The 20,949-nt window shown below is 35.1% G+C and overlaps 4 protein-coding genes and 2 long non-coding RNA genes across 6 annotated transcripts; 4 read left to right on the plus strand and 2 right to left on the minus strand.

The window, feature by feature from the left end:
* Positions 1–517: 517 nt before the first annotated feature.
* On the minus strand, positions 518–1,621 carry LOC111988874 (rust resistance kinase Lr10-like). Its single transcript, XM_024020679.2, has one exon. It carries the CDS (start codon positions 1,595–1,597, stop codon positions 566–568), a length of 1,032 nt encoding a protein of 343 aa, XP_023876447.1. The 5' UTR covers positions 1,598–1,621; the 3' UTR covers positions 518–565.
* Positions 1,622–10,610: 8,989 nt separating this feature from the next.
* On the plus strand, positions 10,611–12,661 carry LOC136068916 (uncharacterized). The gene is made up of 3 exons (XR_010630210.1): positions 10,611–10,822; positions 11,418–11,469; positions 12,520–12,661. It is a non-coding gene; the product is annotated as an uncharacterized LOC136068916 (long non-coding RNA).
* A 197-nt stretch (positions 12,662–12,858) lies between these two features.
* On the plus strand, positions 12,859–13,326 carry LOC136068902 (rust resistance kinase Lr10-like). Its single transcript, XM_065776728.1, has one exon. The coding sequence runs from the start codon at positions 12,859–12,861 to the stop codon at positions 13,324–13,326; it is 468 nt and encodes a 155-aa protein (XP_065632800.1).
* A 2,233-nt stretch (positions 13,327–15,559) lies between these two features.
* LOC112027964 (RING-H2 finger protein ATL22) lies at positions 15,560–16,306 on the plus strand. The gene has a single exon (XM_024060603.1). The coding sequence runs from the start codon at positions 15,560–15,562 to the stop codon at positions 16,304–16,306; it is 747 nt and encodes a 248-aa protein (XP_023916371.1).
* A 473-nt stretch (positions 16,307–16,779) lies between these two features.
* Positions 16,780–17,525, minus strand: LOC136068915 (uncharacterized). The gene is made up of 2 exons (XR_010630209.1): positions 17,064–17,525; positions 16,780–16,972 (listed from the first exon to the last, which is right to left on the minus strand). It is a non-coding gene; the product is annotated as an uncharacterized LOC136068915 (long non-coding RNA).
* Positions 17,526–17,533: 8 nt separating this feature from the next.
* Positions 17,534–18,414, plus strand: LOC111997211 (rust resistance kinase Lr10-like; the record flags this gene model as incomplete). Its single annotated transcript, XM_024029279.2, has 1 exon — positions 17,534–18,414. A coding segment is annotated over one exon (669 nt), but the record flags the coding sequence as incomplete, so codon positions are not given.
* Positions 18,415–20,949: the final 2,535 nt, after the last annotated feature.

Genomic DNA, 20,949 nt, shown 5'->3' on the forward strand with positions numbered 1-20,949 from the left:
GATATATCTGTCGAGGTATCTGTCAATTTTTAATGAACATTACTTCTTTACTTGATTCTTGGACAGATTTGCATGGCTTCAATACTTGAACTTGAACTCTTGTTCCTTGAAGTATTAAACACATCTTAGATCTACCCAATTACAAGTAAAGTGTGTTTTGTCAAATGATTTAGCCAATTCTATATGACATATGTTCTAACAAGTTCTACATATGTCCTAATAGATTGCTTAACCACGCATATGAATACTGAATAAATAAAGAGGAGAAAAGCAATTTGTATGACTGAGCTATTGCCTGGTTTTTCAGCATTGTTTTGTAACTTAAATCAAATACATATTCGCAATTATAAAGTTATAATTTTTCCCTCTTAAAAAGACTTTAACAAGTAAATATACCATGTACTAAGTAAAAAAATATATATATTGTTGTAGGTATCATAAATCAAGGGACCGATTATTTGTCACACAAAAATATGAAGTGTCTTTATGCTATCAAATGTGGGAAGAATAATAGCCCTAGTTCCGCGGTGGTGTTAGCTTTCCCTTGCATTTAAAGTTTAGCCAATTAACTTGATTCACCTGATTGAAATGATGAACTAGTTGAATTTAAGTTGTCTCCTACATCCCCTATCGGTCTCCTTGGTGATGATGATAGGAAAGGCTTGGAAGGAATTTGTAAGCATTCAACTTCTCCTTCAAGCATTTCTACAACTTTATTCATTGAAGGACGATCACTAGGCTTCATCTGTATGCACCATAATGCAACCCTGATCATCTTCTTAGCAATTTTCTTCTCCTCCTCTGTGGCATCTTCTATTTCTATGTCATTTCCTTCACTAAGTTGGCCATAGACCCAAGTTGGGAAGTAAACTTGGCTTGAATGGTCTGCAAATGCATTCACGTTCTTTCTTCTGTTTGCCATTTCCAACAATAACATGCCAAAACTATAAACATCAGTTTTATAGGAGACCCTTCCAATGTTTTTATAGAACAACTCTAGAGCTATATATCCTAGTGTTCCCCTTGCAGCAGTCAAAGACACTATGCTATCATTCACTGGATAAAGTTCTGCAAGCCCAAAATCAGAAACTTTAGGAATGAAGTTCTCATCGAGAAGAATGTTATGAGGCTTGATATCAAAATGCAGAATTTGCATGTCACATCTTCGATGTAGATATTCAATCCCACGAGCCACTCCAAGAGAAATCTCATATGTTTTCTCAATACTTAAGGGGATACTCTCTTCTCGAGAAAAAATGTATTTTTCAAGAGAACCATTAGGCATGAATTCATATATAAGGGCACGCTTTGGCCCCTCAGCACAGAAGCCAATGAGTTGCACCACATTCACGTGGTGAATCCTTCCAATTGTTGCAACTTCATTGATAAATTCTTGCCCATTAGCTTTGGAGCTACCCAACATCTTTACAGCGACAAGGGGACCACTTTCAAGCTTTCCTTTATATACAGTTCCATAGCCTCCTTCACCTAATTTATCCTTAAAACCTTTGGACATCTTCCTAATTTCTGAGTAAGAATACCTAATTGGCATGAGGTTAATTTGGCTTTGCAAAAATTCTTCAACAGCATCATACATTGATAAATGCCTCCTACGCCACTTATATATCAAAAAGGCCACGACACAAGCAATCCCCAAGGCAAATTTTGTTGCAAGGTATAATAATACTGTACAGGAACATCACAAAAATAACAATGAGAAAACAAATTTTTTGTAGCATTGCTGTCAGCTTTTTAAATTTTCACAAAAATACGTGTTTTATCTTTATATTTTGGGTTGTTTTCATTTTTAATCCTTATCTTTTGAATTTGTTTAATTTGGTCCTTAATCTCAGTGATGGAAACTACTTGCGAGGTCAAATGCTTCCACAGCTATCATACTTAAAAGATGACATGATTAATAAAATAATAATAATAAACTAATTGGCGTTAAAAAATAGCCTAAATCCACTAAAAATAAATAAATAAACGTTATAATTCCTCAATTTTAAAAAAGACGAAACGAACAAAATGATTTATAAAAAAAAATTAAAATCCCAATGGCATTGTTTTAGTAGTATCCAGTTTTTATGTTACTTAAAGTGATTCGAAATAGTTCGAAGTAAATATTTGTCTTCAAGGATTAGAATTTGGGATTTGGAAATGCCTAACTTAATAGGACCTTTTGAGAAGTGCACAAGTTAACAAAGTAGATGAGAAAATACCTAGATTATAAAGTCTACCTTACCAAGCAAGAAATGTAAAAGATTAAAACCTACTTGATTAAATAAGAAATCACAAGGGAAATAAAATATACTTACAAGCCTAAAATCTACTATAAACCTAAGGACTACTTGACTTACCTACATCTCCAGAGTGAATTAGGACATTTTGTGTTGTTTGTGTTGTCTTTGTAGTCCCTTATCTATTAAAATGCATCATCTATTTGTAGGCAAGGATGATAGTAATTTTCATTTCATAACTACCACACAAATTAAAGGAGGTGTGGTTAATTGTAGTAATTAACTACTTGTACCGTGGCAAGGGTTAGAGAAGGGTATTGTTGTTTTTCAAAAGGCCAACGTCCTCGAACCATCCTAGCCCTAAACGTGTACAATTGCCATAGCAGTAGAATAGAAAGACACAGCAGAGAATATTGTAAGGAAGTAACCTGTAAAAGTTCTTCTTTGTTTTCTTGGTAAAAGTATTCTCAGGAGCAAGGGTCACCGTGGTTTTTCTACCCCTATTCTAGGGGTTTTTCACATATATCATTGCGTGTTTGTATGTGTTCTGTTTAGTTCATTATTTCCATTCCATTCACAAGCCATTTTTAGCTAAAGACAATGGTGATTTAAGTGTGCTAGTAGTTTTGATTTAAGTGGTCATTATTTCCATTCCATTCTCAAGCCATTTCTACACCTACGTACAGTATTATTCCCTTCATAATTACAAACATCTTCCATGGGGCATAAATAAGTAAAAAACTATTAAAATTCATTTTTCTTAATATATAAACATACCTTTTTTTCCTCACTTTCTAACACATAACAAACTCACTCTCCTTTAAATATTTGAATCTTTCCCTTTCTATTAAGAAAGAAGATAACAAACCAGAGAAAATAGTGTCGTTTTAAAATAAAGAAGTTAGAACTTTCTTTAGACGGTGCCATATTGTTTAAATGAAAAATGCAGTTATGAAGGAACGACACACTGGATCTATTAAATGAAAGGAGTGGAACGCACGTGACTCTAATACCAGTCCATTGGGCACCTCCTCTATGTGTTATACTTAGAGATTCTTTTAGTTACACATATACATATTTCATTGTTTCTTCTCTCTCACTTCTGCCCGCAAGTGTATATAACAGAGCTAGCATACTTGTAAATTGTAATCTATTATTCAAACACTTTGTCTTTTATTTTTAACTTTGAGAAGTAATAAAGCTTGCATTCTATTTAGAGATTTGTTATTAATATGGTATCAGAGCTCTGGTAAGCTCATGAATGGCTTCCACCAAAGAAAATACTTCAATTCCTGCACAATCAACCTCTTCAGATTGATGTGCTTCTTCAATGGCAGATGATCCAAACGCTAGCCTTTTTGCAGATTGCAAGGTAAGTGGCTTCTTAATATCATTTTTGAAAACTAATCATATTGCACAAAACATTGTTTTTAAGTCAAACATATTTTGGAAAATAGTTTTCTAAGAAGTTTCGTGTTGTAACTTTAATATATGATTATTTATGAAAAGTGCACCATATTTGATATTGCATAGGGGAAATGCATGTATTGTTAGCTGGGAGAGGAAAAACATCTTAATTTGATCATTGATAATGGACTCCANTTACGTGTGTTTCATACTTGTTCATCTTTGAAATCCTTACTAGCCGTTATTTAATCCACCAAAGTCTAGCTACCACCATTCACAGAGTGCAAAAGAAAATGTCTGATGGGACAGACACTCAAGTGAAGGCTTAGATGATTAACAAGTGTACGACCATGATGGTCTGAAATGAACTATATAATGTAAAAGACCTCCCATGAGAGGTAGAGTGGAAAAGATGAAAACAGAACAACTGTAGTATCCAAATCTGTATTAGCATTCAGTCCTATTGGTTTATTTTTATAATCCACCTCCTCGGACAACCAGTTCATGGAGTTTTACGTGTGTTTCATACTTGTTCATCTTTGAAATCCTTACTAGCCGTTGTTTAATCCACTAAAAGTCCAGCTCTTTCACCCACTCTCTACAAATTTATTGTACTAGGTTCATTGGGCCTATATCCCATATCCTTAGGGTGTGGGCTACAAATTGTAACCCTACAACAATATACCTTCTTCCTTGGGAAAATTTTTTAATCTTTTGTCTTTATAATTTATTACTTTTGAGAGGAAACAGTACACTTACTATGTACTTCAATTATACTTTCAACTTTTAAAAAAATTCTTATAAATTGAAAAGCAAAATCAATGGGTTAGCCCAACATTTTTGTAGGGCTTCTATGATAAACTTTATTTGTAGTAAAAAAAAAAAAATATATATATATATATATATAAAGGAAAAATTGATTAATGCCATCCTAATAGCAAGGGAAAATTACTTTTTTATTTATTTATTTTATAAATGCAATATGACGCGACGATACAAGTGTTAGTTGATCCAAAAATATATATATATATATATATATTTGGGCCGTTAGCCACATCAGCATTTTTCATCTAACACTTAATGGTAAGGATTAAATTGAAATGACACAAAAATGTTAAGGACCAAATTGACAAAATTAAAAGGTTAGGGACCAAATTGAAATATGGTGTAAATGATAGAGACCAATATTTTAATTTACCCTTTTTTATTTTTTATAATCCACAAATATGTTTCATAAGAGTTAAGACTGAGATGTGATATAACTAGGGGTGTAAATGTTCGACCCAACCTGCGAACGCGACACGAACCGGACACGAGTTTTTTCGGGTTAGGGTTGGGTCTTAATGGGTTTTGGTCATAAACGGGTTAACCCAAAAGCGACACGATAAGAAATGTGTCATAAGTGGGTCAACCCGCGTAACTCGCAATAGACACGTTTGACACGCCAATTTATTTGTGTCAACCTGAAATAACCCACTTAACACAACCCATTTAATTCTTATAACAAATAAATATTTATTTTATTTTAGATTAGCCAAATACCTTTTATATCCAACATATATTTTAAATTTAAAAAGAAAAGTGAGTAATTACAAAAATTTACAAGAGATATAATCAGAAATTGAAACTTTACATACCTTAGAACTACAAATACTTTTTTTTTTTTTGGCATAGAACTTGCACAAATGAAATTGGATGAGCTTGTGGAAGATGTTATGAATTTGGATATCAACAAAGAATCTATGGATGATAATCGTGATTATAGTCAGGATTAGTCTACTATTTGCTCAAATGCTTTCAATATTGATACTTAGCATTTGGTGAGTTCCAAGGATATTATATTTTTGTTAAACTATGTTATTTTATTTTTGTTAAACTTTGTTATTTTGAATTTGAGTTGAAGTGTATGCACTTCTATTGGAGTATTAAGAACTTATTTCTAGATGAATGTTATATTTTTGTTGAATTATATTATTTTGAATGTGGGTTGAAGACTTGAAGTGTATGCACAACTTTTTGGGATGTAAAAAAATTATTTCTAGATGGATGTTATATTTAATATTATACAAGTTGAAATGGGTTGTGTTACATTTATGTCAACCCAGCACAACTCGTTTATTAAGCGTGTCAAATGGGTTGGGTTAGGTCAACCCGCCTTATTAACAGGTCGGTTAGGGTTGAAGGATCATAACACGATTATTAAATGGGTCGGGTTAGGATTGAGCCATTTCGTCGAATACTCCTACCTCGACATGACATGAACCGACACGTTAACCTGAATTAGCACCCCTACGTATACTACGTATCAGCGAAAGAGGACGGTATCGGGGTTGGATGAGGATCTGTCACTATCACGGAGTGTGGTTTTGATGAGCTGTGAAAAACCAGTGAATTCTACATTGTATTTGGACACTTCTACTTGCAATTATAATGACAAGTCTTCTTCTATATCTGATTCCAAGAGGTATAGATATGTTAATGTCGGTGAAACCTACGCATCCCAAGTGGGACTCATGCCAAGTAGAGAAGATGTTTCTTACTTCGTGGCCAACAAATAATGATGACCAAAATATCTCCTGTACAGACGTCCACAATGAATTGCATATGGTTTTGAGCTTTCATGGCTCCAAAGTAGTTGTTTCCTCAATGGCACGAACCATATTCAATGCATCCGCGTCTTTACTGAAGGTAAATAAGCCATAACACTTTACATTCTCTAATTAAATACCTTACATGCATGTTGTGCATTATTTTCCCTTTGCAAGATTCTTTCTTTTCTGAACTCTTGCATTTTCCACTGTCACTATTCACTAACCATTTCGTGTATATATTGTTTCTATTGAACTTCTATAAGACCAAACTTCTTGGTGCATGCAGCATACACCATCAGTGCATACACTTCAAGTCTTCAACCTACATTCATTCTCCAAAAAAAAAAAAAAAAAAAAAGTCTTCAACCCACATTCAAAATAATATAGTTCAACAAAAATATAACATTCAAAAGAAGTGCATACACTTCAACCCAAATTCAAAATAACAAAGTTTAACAAAAATAAAATAACATAGTTCAACAAAAATATAATATCCTTGGAACTCGCCAAATGCTAAGTATCAATATTGAAAGAATTTGAGCAAACAGTAGACTAATCCTGACTATAACCACGATTATCATCCATAGATTCTTTGTTGATGTCCAAATTCATAATATCTTCTACAAGCTCATCCAATTTCATTTGTGCAAGTTCTATGCTTAAAAAAAAAGTATTAGTAGTTCTAGAGTCTGTAAAGTTTCAATTTCCAATTAGATCCCTTATAAATTTTTGTAATTACTCACTTTTCTTTTTAAATTTAAAATATATGTTGGATATAAAAGGTATTTGACAAATGTAAAATAAAATAAATATATATTTGTTATACGAGTTAAATTAGTTGTGTTAAGTAGGTCATTTCAGGTTGACACAAATAAATTGGCGTGTCAAACGTGTCTATTGCGGGTTATGCGGGTTGACCCGCTTATGACACATTTCTTATCGTGTCACTTTCAAGTCGACCCGTTTATGACCCAAACCCATTAAGGCCCAACTCTAACCCGAAAAAATCCGTGTTGGGTTCGTGTCGAGTTCGCGGGTTGGATCGAACATTGACACCCGTAAGTATACGTATAATATGGATCAAGACTGAAATTGTGTGGATATAAAGAATAAGTCGGGGTGGAGAAGAAGAAGTAATTGTCCTTGTGTATGCTCGAGTCCACAATCCGGATTGTGTAGTTACTGTAACTGATTTCCTGTACGTAGTATTTTCCTTCAAATAAGTACAGAACCGTGCGATTGTTCTCACACGACAATTCATACCTTAAGGACCCGCACTTTTTAGGATCGGTCTTCAATCGAAACGGAAAGCTTATGTTGGGGATATTGCCACAGGATGAAGGGGCACAGTGATGATTGTTCTCACACAACAGTTCATACCTTGAGTCCCCGCAGTTTTCTGGGTCGGTCGACAATCGGAAAGGAAAGCTTATGTTGGGGATACTGCCACAGGAACAAGAATGGGCACAGGGAGGTTTACTGCAATAAGTTGGAGGGACTAATAGAACAAGAGCAATAAGGACCGTGAGTCCTGCAATGAAGCCTAATCCTCTTACCATTATGGCTTTATGAGAGAGAGAGGAGTTTTTCCAATGGTTACAACTGCCTCAGATTTAGACAAAGATTATAAAGGGAGTGAGAGAGGAGCACAGCTGTACATAAAGATAACAAACTTATTTTTATGCTTTTATGGTAACCGTTAATTTAGTTCAATAATTTTTTTTAATAATATATATCGTAAAATAATAATATTTAAAAGTTATTTTGAAAAATGTTTTTTTTTTTAATCTTTCAATAATGTGCATGTTTAGTGGGTCTAGTCTCTTTACGAGATGATTCTCAAAAAAAATAAAATAAATAAATAAATCATTTTACGAGATGAGTTCAATTTTGAAAATGTTTAGTATATGAAGTTCCCCTGAAGCAACCTTTGTTTGACCCCTTCACAAGTGTAGGAGCAATTGCATTAGTCACGACAAAATACAAAAAGTACAAAAATTTACACAACATAGCACAAAAAACACCTGCATTAGTGTTTCTAAACCTTTATAAATATACAAAAATACTACAGTAACCACGTAAATATACACAATTACTATAACTTTGTATATAATATTTTATTAATTTCTCTTTTTCTCTCTCTCTCTCTCTTCTTTGTTTGTGTCCATCCTTGTTTGTTGCAAATCCACCCAACACCGCCCAACCACCACTCAATCACCACCACCACAACCCATCATAACTCATCACAATCCATGATATTCCAATCACAAAATCAACCAAAAACAAAGGAAAATCAAACCCATCACACCGCCTAGCCACTGCCATGGAGAGCTTGCTACTTTCTTTGCTCATGGAGAGCTTGCTTGCTGCTTTCTTCCTCTTGTTCTCTCACTATCTCGTAGAACCTGCAAGAGCACCACCACCAAAACGCAGATCCCACCATCCAACCAACACCGTCCAACCATCACCACCCAACCACCACCACCACAAAACCTTTTAAAACAATATAACCACCACCAAAACCCGTTAAAAAAATGGAAAACCCAAAATACAATGAAATTCAAATCCGATCAACCCAAAATCCATAGAAAATCAAATCAAAATTAAACCATCAACTGAAAACCCATCTGTGAGAAGTATGGGTCGAAGTGATAGTCCATTAATATTTTGTGGTGTTTCATGTTGGTGATTCGAATCATACCTTCTATAATAATAATAAGAATTACTCTAAGAATTATTAATATTTACTGCCATTGAGACCACGGCAGGTAACATGAAAATAGGATTGCTATCAGAAAGTCATATGAACTAATGCAGCTTCATAAGATCAAGCTCAGAGAACCTTTGAGTGGTTTCTTGTAAAACTTTGAAGAAAATAGGATTTTATATTTGCTATTCTAGTTGCACTCATTCAATTAATCTTTGTTTCAATGAGATATTTAATTTTAGGCAAAACTACACTATTGGTCCCTCAAGTTTACCCTATAAGCACAATTGAGTCACTTAAGTTTCAAATGAGTGCAATTGGTCTCTTAAGTTTTCAAAATGAGCAATATAAGTCATTTTCTTACTTGGCTAATGGAATAATAACTGGCATTTCTTTTTATTAAAAAATTACAAATTGAATTTACACCTAAGAAACAAAGTAAACCCGTTCCAAATTTCAAATCCTAATCCTAACTCGGTTCCAAAACAAAACTCAATTTGCAATTTGAAATCTAATGTGAGATTCACAAACCCGAGAGAGAGATGTTAGGACATATGTGATTCAATGTTAGGAACATATGTCACTATTTCATGTAATTGGCTAATTCTTTGACAAAACGCACTTTACTTGTAATTGGGTAGATTTAGGATGTGTTTAATACTTCAATGAACAAGGTTTCAAGTTTAAGTGTTAAAGATGCAAGTCTGTCTCAAGAATCAAGTTAGAAAATGCTGGATTTTAAATCTCGACAGCTAGCATCTATTAAGTTTAAAAGCTGTTTCAGCCCGTGGCTTGACAGCTAGCTCGATAGATGGCTATCTATCAAGGTTTATGAAACTCAGTTTTTTAGAGCTGTTTTTCATTCAATCCATGGGTATATGTTTGGACTTTCTTTTTTCACAACCCAAAATATATATAAGGATTATCTTAAGGGCCGTAAAAGGTCACATAGTAGCACGAGTGTGTGAAGCAAAGTTTTATTCATGCAAATTGTGACCGGAGATAGAATTTGCCTTAGTTCATCTTTCTCTTGAAGAAGCTACTGTGTTTGTACACCTTAGGATTTTGTGACCAAGAAGTTTCTTGATCTTTATTGTGTGGTGAATTGAAGAACTTTACAGCCAACATCTTTCTCAAGTTGGTGATAAAGTCGCATACTGGGATCTACGCATCTATTGGTTAGTCACGTACTAGGAGTCTTGCATTGAAAAGGAGAGATTGTTACTACAGAACAAGTCCAATTAGGTATTGGGGTAAGGGTTCAACTGTAGGTTGGTATAAGGTACTGAGATTCCTTTACTTGTAACCGCTTGTTTTGATAATAGTGGATTCTCGGAAGTGGTGACCTTAAAATCACCCGGTGGGGTTTTGCCGTGTAGGTTTTTCTCATTCGTAAACAAATCACCGTGTCAATTTAATTTTCGCTGCACTTTAGTTAATTGGTGATTTGTTTGTGCTACTACGCATTTTGCATGTTAAATGAATTAATTATTAACTTGGCTAAATCAATTGGTTAATTTATCACAAGGGGTCAATACATTCTTGGCCTATCAAGAGAGAGAGAGAGAGAGAGAGAGAGAGAGAAGGTGTAACGTCCCAGTCAAAAAAAAAAAAAAAAAAAAGTCAGACCAGACTTTTATTTTGGGTTCCACGTGCAAGCCCCACCTAACCCCCACTACCCACTCCCTTTTGTCTCTTGTTTTGGCCGGCTTCTTTCATTTTCTTCTTTCTTTCTCTTTACCGAAACACACACACACACTCACTTCCACACTCATCCGCCAGCCTCCACTCCAAACCACACCATTTCACCATCATTTTTCCAACAAGATCACAGAAAATACTTAGAAACCCAAAGCATCTTCATCATTTTATTTGAGGTAAATGATTCTCATCTTTTTTTGTGGGTTTTGCATTTTGCTTGAGGTTATTTTTATCTAAGCATTAATGATGATACCCATATGATTTATGAGCAATAGAAGTGATATTTATGTGTTTTTATGTATGGGTTTTGTATTGGTGGAATTAATTGATGAGTGGGTATGAATTTTGTGCTATTGATGACTACTTAAGGTTTATGTATGATGGAAAAATTTAGGGTTTGAGTTATAACATGTGATGGTTGGTAAATTTAATTTTTTCATTGCCATTGGGTTTATTTGGAGTTAGTGGGAGTTCTAAATTTCTTATCTTTGAGGATATATTGATTTTGCTTTCATGGGTCTCTTAATGATGTAGTGTAAATTTTATGGAAGCTAGTTATAATGTTGGAGATGATATTAATGGGTTAACTTTGTAAATTGGAGTTTATACCTTGTGAATCAAATTGTTGAGAAACTAGGGAAGTGGTTATTATTGATGAGGTTAAATACTAGGCTTGCCTAATTAAGTGATTATTTGGCAAATTCCTAAATTGTGGCTAGATGCAATTTCAAGTTCTATACTTATTGTGATAGGTTTACTTGATATTGTTAGGTTCTAGCTAATCTCCTTGGAGCTTGGAGAATTAGGATTTTGCGGTTGCGAGGTAAGTAGCTTTTTAATGGGATTTTGAAAAATAACCATGTTATATAAATGTTTTTGGGTTAGACACACTTTTGGAAACTACCTATGGAAATTATACTTTTCTAAAACAATTGTGTCGTAACCTTAATATATATATATATATATATAGGAATATATATATGAAAATGCATCATATTTGGTATTGCATTTGGGGAAATGCATGAATTTGTTGATATGGATAAATGAGCATCTTTTATTAAATCTTGATAAGAAAATCTTGGATTTTATGGTGTATTGGAATATTTAAGGTGCTTATCTTGTCTTAGTACTTGGAAATTGATAGAAAATCTTGTTGACAAGAATGAAGTTGAAAACCTTACAAACTTTGTAGAAGTTAGATTATTTAGGTTTTCTGAAACTACCTGGATATAAACTATGTGTTTCAAAGTAATGTAACCTGTGAGTTTATGTTGTTTTAATACCATGCCATGTGTGATTTCCCGTGATCACCCGATTTGGTTTCCGTAGTCTTTGTGACAACGGAGTCAAATCAAGGTCAGTGCCCTTTTGCTTTGGATGACGCGTTCTTCCTGCTGTCCATGGGGGAAGAGGTTCCTTGATTGTGTGTGGGTGAGGCTGCTGTCCATGGGGCCAAGAGACCACTGCAAGAGAGGTCCTATTTGACGCGCTCTCTCTGCTGCCCATGGGAGAGAAAAACCTTGAGGTATGGGTGAGGCTGCTGTCCATGGGGCCAAGAGTCTGCATACCAGAGAGGACAATATCATGCCAGTTGTGAATGGGTGGATCCCTGACCGGTTTATATGGTAGTATGGTAGATTTGTGATAATTTATCTTATGTTAGATATTATGGCTTTGGAAATTACATTGTTGATGCTTACAGATTATAATGTATAGTTTCAAGATATTTACTTTGAGGAACTTGTATTTCATTATTAAATCATTCTTGTCATATTATTATTACTATAATTGATGAAACCTGCATTTCCCTCACCCCATTAAATATGCTACTTACTGAGCTCTGTCTCATCCCATTATTTTATAAACTTTTCAGAGTAGGCAACAGTCTTTTGAGACAGTTTTTGGTGGCTAATAGTAGTTAGGCTAACTACTGATGGAGGCTGAACTTTTGTAATGGGTATATTAGATGGCATAAATCTTCGAATAGGCTTGACTCATTCTTTTGTATATTAAAGTGGTTGNTTCAAGTGCTCTGTCACCATTGGATTTGTGTTTAATTTTGATTTTGATTTTGATTTTGTTTGGGTTACTAGATTTGATGCAAGCAAATCAATGGATAAGATTGAAAATTAAAAATCACTTTTAATTTTAGTCAAGGAATGTTTGGAAACAATAGCTCTAAGGAAAACTTTTGAATGAAATCCATGTTGCCATGAAGATCCTGAATAGTTCCAAATGCAATGGAGAAGAATTCATAAATGAAGTGGGAACAATGGGTAGAATCAACCATGTTAATGTGGTTTGCTTGGTTGGCTTCTGTGCTGATGGATTTAGAAGAGCTTTAGTTTATGAGTTCTTACCAAATGATTCACTAGAGAAGTTCATTTCCTTAGTAGATTCTTACTTTTTCCTTGGTTGGGAAAAGTTACAAGTTGTTGCTCTCGGCATAGCAAAAGGAATTGAATATCTTCACCAAGGATGTGATCAACGAATCCTTCATTTTGATATTAAACCTGATAATATTTTGCTAGACCAAAATTTCAATCCAAAAATTTCTGATTTTGGTTTGACCAAGTTGTGTGCAAAGGATCAGAGTCCAGTGTCTATGACCACAGCTAAGGGGACCATGTGTTACATTGTACCCGAAGTATTCTCTAGAAACTTTAGGAGCATGCCTTGAAAGTAAGATGTTTACAGTTTTGGAATATTGTTACTTGAAATGGTTGGAGGTAGGAAAAATATTGATATAATTGTGGAGAACACTAGCCAAATATATTTCCCATAATGAATCTACAATATGTTAGAACAAAAAGAAGATCTACGAGTCTATGTTGAGGATAATTGAGATGCTAAAATAGCTAAGAAACTAGCAATTAATTGTGGGACTCTGGTGCATCCAATGGATACTTCTATGAAAGTTGTGGTTCAAATGTTGGAGGGAGAAGGAGATAAGTTAACCACACCTCCTAAATTCCTAATCCATTTGCTACTAAAAGCCCTACAAGAATCAATGCAAGTATGCCTCTAAGGCGTCTAAACCAAGAGTTAGAAGTATCATCCCAAAATCTAAGTATTTATTTTTAAACTATGAGTATCCAACGATAATATAGGTCATAATCATATTGTACTTAGGGATTAAAATTTTTAATGTTGCTGTTATTGTAGGGACTTCAAGTTTTCTTATATCAAGTATAAGCGAAATGATGCTTATAAAATGTATCTCTTTATTCCAATTGAGGTAGTAAAAAATATTCCGTTAATTTTTTGTTGTTTATTAATGTTTTTATATTTATTCTTATAAAATTTCAGAATTTTGTAGAATAAGGCTTTATTTTTCCTTAGTTTAGATAGTTTTTAAGAGTATTTTAGTCAAACTTGAAATCCTTAAGATTTGTTTAAGAGTAATTTTTGGCTATATTTTTTTTTCCAACTTGTAGCCTTAAGGCATTCATACTTTTCTTTAATAAAAATTTTCAAACAGTGTTTAGAACTTTTCGCTCATTCTATAACATTTTCTTGTAATCAAATTAAATTCTTAATATATTTTATTTTATGTAAAATTGGTTAAATTATGTTAAGAAGAGCTTGAAGAATTGTTGTTGAAAGAAGCCCACTCAAGCCATGTGTCAATTTCACACAGTACCACAAACAGCGCTAGTAACACATAAATATGCCACATCATTTGCAAGTTGCGACGTTAGAACATTTGCAACAACATTTGCCAACGCTAGAACATTTTCTCTCATACATTTTTTTCTTTCCCCTTCGAGTTACAATATTTGGATTTCAAAGAAGATAACATCTATAGGAAAGAAGATTTATGTTCTAGTTGACAAAGTCTAGTAAAAATGTTAAAACAAGAAATACAATCTGGCATCTCATTCGCACTAAAAACCAAAACAAAATGGTAGCAAAACGCGTAACTCATAGTAGGACAAATGATCTTTGCAAACTGCGAAGATGATGAGAAATTTCACTTGCTAGTTGACTGAAGAATATATGGTCCTCCTTAGTGACGGCAATGACAAAAACATTTTTTTTTTTTTAAATCCTATCTTATAAGCAATCATGTATCCAATAATTAAGTTACGTACACGCACAAAAGATTGAAAGGACCACAGTCCAAACTGAAGGAGAATGATTCTTTGTTCGACTAAAAAAATCAGTTCTGGTCACTTTGTCATGTTCAATCAATTTCATACTCTAGCTTTTTTCAAGACGAATTTGTTGACTTTTGAAAAGCTCTATTTGTATGATAAAGCTGTCACTGTGCTATTCCCCTAAAATTGCGCTAAAAAGTCTCAACCGATATTTTTGTATGAAAAAGTGGTTGCCGTGTGATAAAATCTCAAGCCAGTAGAGAAAACTGTGTCTTTAACAAGATAACAGGGGAAGGGAGAACCATTGAAAGGAAACTAGATAGAGAGGGAATTTAGACAATTTCTTGATATTATTCTTGCTTAATTATCAGTCTGATCCAGTCAAAGTATTTATATGAATGAAACTATCAGTTTGGATCCAGTCAAAGGAATGACACTATCATAGCAGAATAATTACATTCCCAAGAAATACGGAATTGATCCGTGAAAGGCGGAGTTTGTTAGCCGTGAAAGGTGGAGTTGGTTAACTCGCTATTCCGCCAATTATAACTGAACTATGGCCCACTAATACTGACAACGCTGAGTAAAAATTAGACGCGTGGCTTATCATTAACTTTGAGTGAGACGACACTGTTTATACATAGCCGTTGGTTCTCTTGGCAAATAGCCAGAGTCTGGATTTTAACCGTCGATATAAAGAGTATATATCGTAGGATATTGAGAAGAGTACCCAAAAATAAAAAATAAAAAACTTCTATATAAAGAGTTTTGAGACCACAGATATGGATATCTAGGAGATTTGAAACCACAGCTATGGATATTTCCCTTAGAATAGTTATCCCATCCTTACTGTTGTTTGTGCTTTTCATCGTAGACCTTGGAGAAGGCCACAATAGTTGTCCCGAATTACGGTGTAAAGCAGATGGCCCACCCATCCGATTTCCTTTCCGACTCAGCAATGACAGGCAGCCAGACCAGCACTCTGGCTATCCTGGCTTTGATCTCTACTGCTCTCATGAAAACCATACGGTGCTCGAGCTGCCTGCTTCAGTTAAAGCCTTTGTCAATTCCATTGATTACGAATCTCAGTTAATTAGCGTAACAGACTCAGATGATTGCTTTCCACAGAAAATTCTGGGACTCAATTTATCTTCCACTCGTTTCCAATTCAGAAATTATCTTTCTGACTTTGCCCTTTTCAATTGTACGCCAGAATCAAATTCAGAATATGGCCGTCGGGTCGATTGTCTTAGTAGCAGTCGCCATCCAGTTTATGCTTTTTTTTCGTTTGCTAACATCGAGGAGTTTCCCACGTTAATATTATCATGTACAAAGATGTATAACGTTTCATCAGTTCCATATGATATATGGAAGAATCCTCTTCTTGAATTGACATGGTCCGAACCTAAGTGCAGAGACTGTGAAGTGAGAGGCGAGAAATGTAGATTTAAGAATAATACCAAATTTTTCGAAACTGAGTGCTTCAACCTCAGCCCCTGCAAATACAAAGACAATAAAGGTATTGTTTTCAACCCAATTTTCACTTTTATAATCGAGTAATGCTACGGTCACAAACTATCTTACAATATTTTTACAAAATATTGATGTGTCAAACTTTTTATTAGTTTTTATTTAGATTCACCACTAATATAACTTTTTCATTTATCAATAACCATTCACTAAATCAGCCATTTGTAAAAAATTTTGTAAAAAAATTTGTATTTTTAGCATTACTCTTTATAATCATTAATCACACAAGTTCTTCACGTTTCAAGCCAACATGTATTGATTTGACCAAGCTTAGTTTATAAATGTGCTCTGTAACGGTAATATCCTGTATTCATTGAAGTGTTAAATTTCCAACCAAAAAAATATTAGTTTAGAACTGGTCTTGTATTTCGAGAAATTAATTAGTGAGATTATATAATGTGAGAATACATAATACTATTTGTACACTCAAAACACTAAATAAGTTTTTTTTTTTTTTTTTTTTTAAAAGAAAAAGAAACATTAAATAATTACTTGTCTATNGACCTAACTTCTCAGTAAATTGATTTGTAATCCTTTTAACATCGTTGTATGAGTACCTAGTGGGCTTGAGAGCTTTGTAATCATCTAAAAACTTTTCAACCCTTGCTTGATTTTCTTTTTCTGTTTTGTCATAGTGATAGACATAGTACACTACATAAACCGCCAGTGCCAAAAGAAATGACCCCAAGATGGAAACTGCATGTTAAACATTTGTGAGTCAAGAAAAACAAATATATATATATATATATATATATTATTAAATTCAAATGATCAACGGGCAACTCACCAGTAGTCACTATCTTTGTACCTGTAAAAGATTTTAACATAATTAGCTTCTAATTGCACCTATTTGGAAATAAAAGATAATTGTGTGTATTTATATCACTAATAGCAAGAAAATTATTTAGTATTTTCAAAGTAAAGCAACATAGTATTCCTTCCTCTCATATGATTGGTCAATCCCTCGAATTAAATTCATGGTGGGATTGATCATTAATATGAGATGAGATAATATCATATTAACTAGCTAGGTTATATTGCATTCAAACCTTATGTCCAAGTTTTGGCATCTTAAAGGTCTAATTTAATAACAAGTTATTTTTACTCAATCTGTCAATTACCTCGCTCCTGCTAGTCTTTATAGGTATTAATGCGGTTCAATCTATTGGAGAACCAAATCTATGTTGATACTCCTAGGTTTGGTTTTAACTGATGAGCTACCAATAGACAAGTAATTATTTAATGTTTCTTTTTCTTTTTTTCCTTGGTTGGGAAAAGTTACAAGACATTACTATCGGCATAGCAAAAGGAATTGAATATCTTCACCAAGGATGTGATCAACGAATCCTCCATTTTGATATTAAACCCCATAATATTTTGCTGGACCAAAATTTCAATCCAAAAATTTCTGACTTTGGTCTAGCCAAGTTGTGTGCAAAGGATCAGAGTGCAGTATCTATAACCACAGCTAGGGGGACCATTGGTTACATTGCTCCCGAAGTGTTCTCTAGGAACTTTGGGAACGTGTCTTACAAATCAGATATTTACAGTTTTGGAATATTGTTGCTTGAAATGGTTGGAGGTAGGAAAAATGTTGATGTAACCGTGGAGAACACTAGCCAAATATATTTTCCAGAATGGATATACAATTTGTTAGAGAAAAAGGAAGACCTACGAGTCTATGTTGAGGATAATGGAGATGCTAAAATTGCAAAGAAACTAGCAATTGTGGGACTTTGGTGCATCCAATGGCACCCAATGGATCGTCCTTCCATGAAAGTTGTGATTCAAATGTTGGAGAGAGAAGGAGATAACTTAACAATGCCTCCAAATCCCTTTTCCTCTACAAGCCCTACAAGAATCAATGCAAGTACGCTTGCAAGGCATCTAAATCTAGATTTAGAAGTCATCCCTGAATTAGAGTAAGTATTTTTAAACTAGAGGTCCTCGACGATGATATGGGTTGCAATCATGGTGTACTCAAGGATTATAATTATTAATCTTGTACTCACTTTAGGGACTTCAAGTTTTCTTCTATCAAATGTGATTGTATGAGCAAGGCAACACTTATAAAAATGTACCTCTTTATTAATTCATTATTTATTATTTATATAATTTACAGAATTTTGTAGAATAAAGCTCTATCTCATTATTTTAGAGAGTTTTAAAGAGTATTTTAGTCTAAATTGACCCTTTATATGGTATGATATTGTGGGGCCCGTGGGCCTGGTAGCCTCGGCCCATCTTGCAGTTGGCCTAAGGCCCATGCTGAGGAGTGATGATCGTCCGAGGCTGTTTTATGGAGACAAGCTTTTTTGGATCCACGCCAAGGACATCCCTGTCCTCGGCGTACCGAGATCAATTTCAGGTAGGGGACAAGCCTCGAACAAGTTGTCACCTCCACACTTAATGCACTCATCTAACCCCCCCTGGCCGCATTAATGGGGATGTAACCCTTTGACAGGATAACGTTGATTATTGTGAACCACTTGAGTACTGATAAGGCCTCTGATGGGACGGACGGTCAGAGGAAAGGCAAATTTATGTGAAGGAAAGCTCCTCTAAGATCTCACAAGAGATTCACATAAACAGCAAATATGAGCAACAAAGACTTAGAGAGGTTTGGGTACAAAACCCTAAAAATAAAAGGAGGCACAAGAGGCACTCTAATCTCTCTCTCCGAAGTCCCAAAAACGTTCTAGGGTTTTCCTTATATATAGAAGTGTTTTACTTGAACCCCAAGACGTTTAAATAGAGTTTGGGCTGAACTGGAACTCTGCAGAAAAATAAATCTGTACGTGGTTCGATCGATCGAGTCTAATTTTCGATCGATCAAGCCTTACAGATTTAGTCCAATAAATCTGCACTCACTCGATTCCAGTTTTACAAATAAACATACTTTGAGCAAGCCTAAACAAGACTAAACAACCTGTTTTGATCATGGTTTGCCAACACTACACATTAGAGTTCTAAATACATAAAATCCTAAATCTTTAGAACCTAACAATATTAATGAGGGCGTGTCTCGTGCATCGAAACGTCAAACGCGGAGCGCGAACAGTCAAGGGACGCCTCGTAATTGAAGAGGATGGGAACTTGAGCTGAAGGCGAGGTCAATGCCACATGTAAGATCAGAGTCTGAACCATCCCTGCCCAGAGCACCGTAGAGTTAATAGTCTGGCCCGAGGAAGAACCGTTTCCAGTAAAGCGGTCCGAGGACATCATCATACCAAAAGTAAGACTCTAAGAGCCAAGGACAAGCTCCTTCATATAGAAAGATAGAAGTGTTAGACAGAACCAAGGCATTGCATGGTCCTTGGACTCAAACCTATGGGAAAACTAATCACACCATTATATCTGGGTACTAGACAGAACCAAGGTATTGCACGGTCCAAGAACTTAAACCTATGGGGAAACTAGATACTTACAGAAAAATAGAAGTGTTAGATAGAACCAAGGCATTGCATGGTCCTCGGACTCAAGCCTATGGGAAAACTAATCACACCATTATATCTGGGTACTAGACAGAACCAAGGTATTGCATGGTCCAAGGACTCAGACCTATGGGGAAACTAGTTATTTACAGAAAAATAGAAGTGTTAGACAGAACCAAGGCACTGCATGGTCCTTGGACTCAAGCCTATGGGAAAACTAATCACACCATTATATCTGGGTACTAGACAGAACCAAGGTATTGCATGGTCCAAGAACTCAAACCTATGGGGAAACTAGATACTTACAGAAAAATAGAAGTGTTAGACAGAACCAAGGCGTTGCATGGTCCTCGGACTCGAGCCTATGGGAAAACTAATCACAACATTATATCTGGGTACTAGACAGAACCAAGGTATTGCATGGTCCAAGGACTCAAACCTTTGGGGAAACTAGATACTTACAGAAAAATAGAAGTACTAGATAGAACCAAGGTATTGCATGGTTCAAGGACTCAAACCTATGGAGAAACTAGCTACTTACAGAAGAGCTAAAGTGTTAAACTAACTATTTGCAGAAAAACCAAAGCACTATTTAGGGTCGGGTTGTGATTCGGTCCTCAGATTTATGCTTGAAAGATAACAAGTGGTCTCATGAGACTAAGTCCAGAACAGAACACAGGTATTAAGCAAAATATCAATGTATGGCAAGTAAAAGAAAATATCAATAATTAAAAGCAAAATATTGAGTTTTCATTTCAAATAGAAAATATATAGTTTCATTACAATGCCACCGAGGCAAGAAACATAATAAAATAAAAAAAGAAAGCAAATAGAAATATCCTATGCCATATGCCATTTTCCCCCAACTCAGTGGGCAAATTGTTTTGATGAGCTAGTCAAAGGGCTACGACCAGTGCCTAAGGACCTTGTCTCGGAGGGACCGATGGTATAACTGAGGAGTCCGTAGGAGGTCTCACCACATCTTGGGGCACTTCTTGACCCTCGGTTCTAACTCCCCCCAACGCTCTCGGGGGCTCAGCCTCCTCTAGAGGTCTGTCAGCTGAAGAGGTGTCCTCGGCGGTCTTGTTATGACTTTCACTCGCCAATGGTAATGCCGACCCCTCCTCGGGAGCAATAGGGGCAACCTCACGAATTGCGAAGGGGTAATATACCCTCTCCGCCTTCCTAAGGTCAAACGAGGCATCAACCCCTGCTTGGTTGAGGGCTTCCTGCCAGGTC

The sequence above is a fragment of the Quercus suber genome, unplaced genomic scaffold (assembly GCF_002906115.3).
Source record: "Quercus suber isolate HL8 unplaced genomic scaffold, Cork oak 2.0 scaffold_141, whole genome shotgun sequence".
NCBI lineage: Eukaryota > Viridiplantae > Streptophyta > Magnoliopsida > Fagales > Fagaceae > Quercus > Quercus suber.

Coding starts and splice junctions, on each gene's coding strand:
- LOC136068902 (XM_065776728.1), top strand. CDS start 12,859: ATGAAGATCCTGAATAGTTCCAAATGCAATGGAGAAGAATTCATAAAT.
- LOC112027964 (XM_024060603.1), top strand. CDS start 15,560: ATGGATATTTCCCTTAGAATAGTTATCCCATCCTTACTGTTGTTTGTG.
- LOC111988874 (XM_024020679.2), bottom strand. CDS start 1,597: ATGTATGATGCTGTTGAAGAATTTTTGCAAAGCCAAATTAACCTCATG.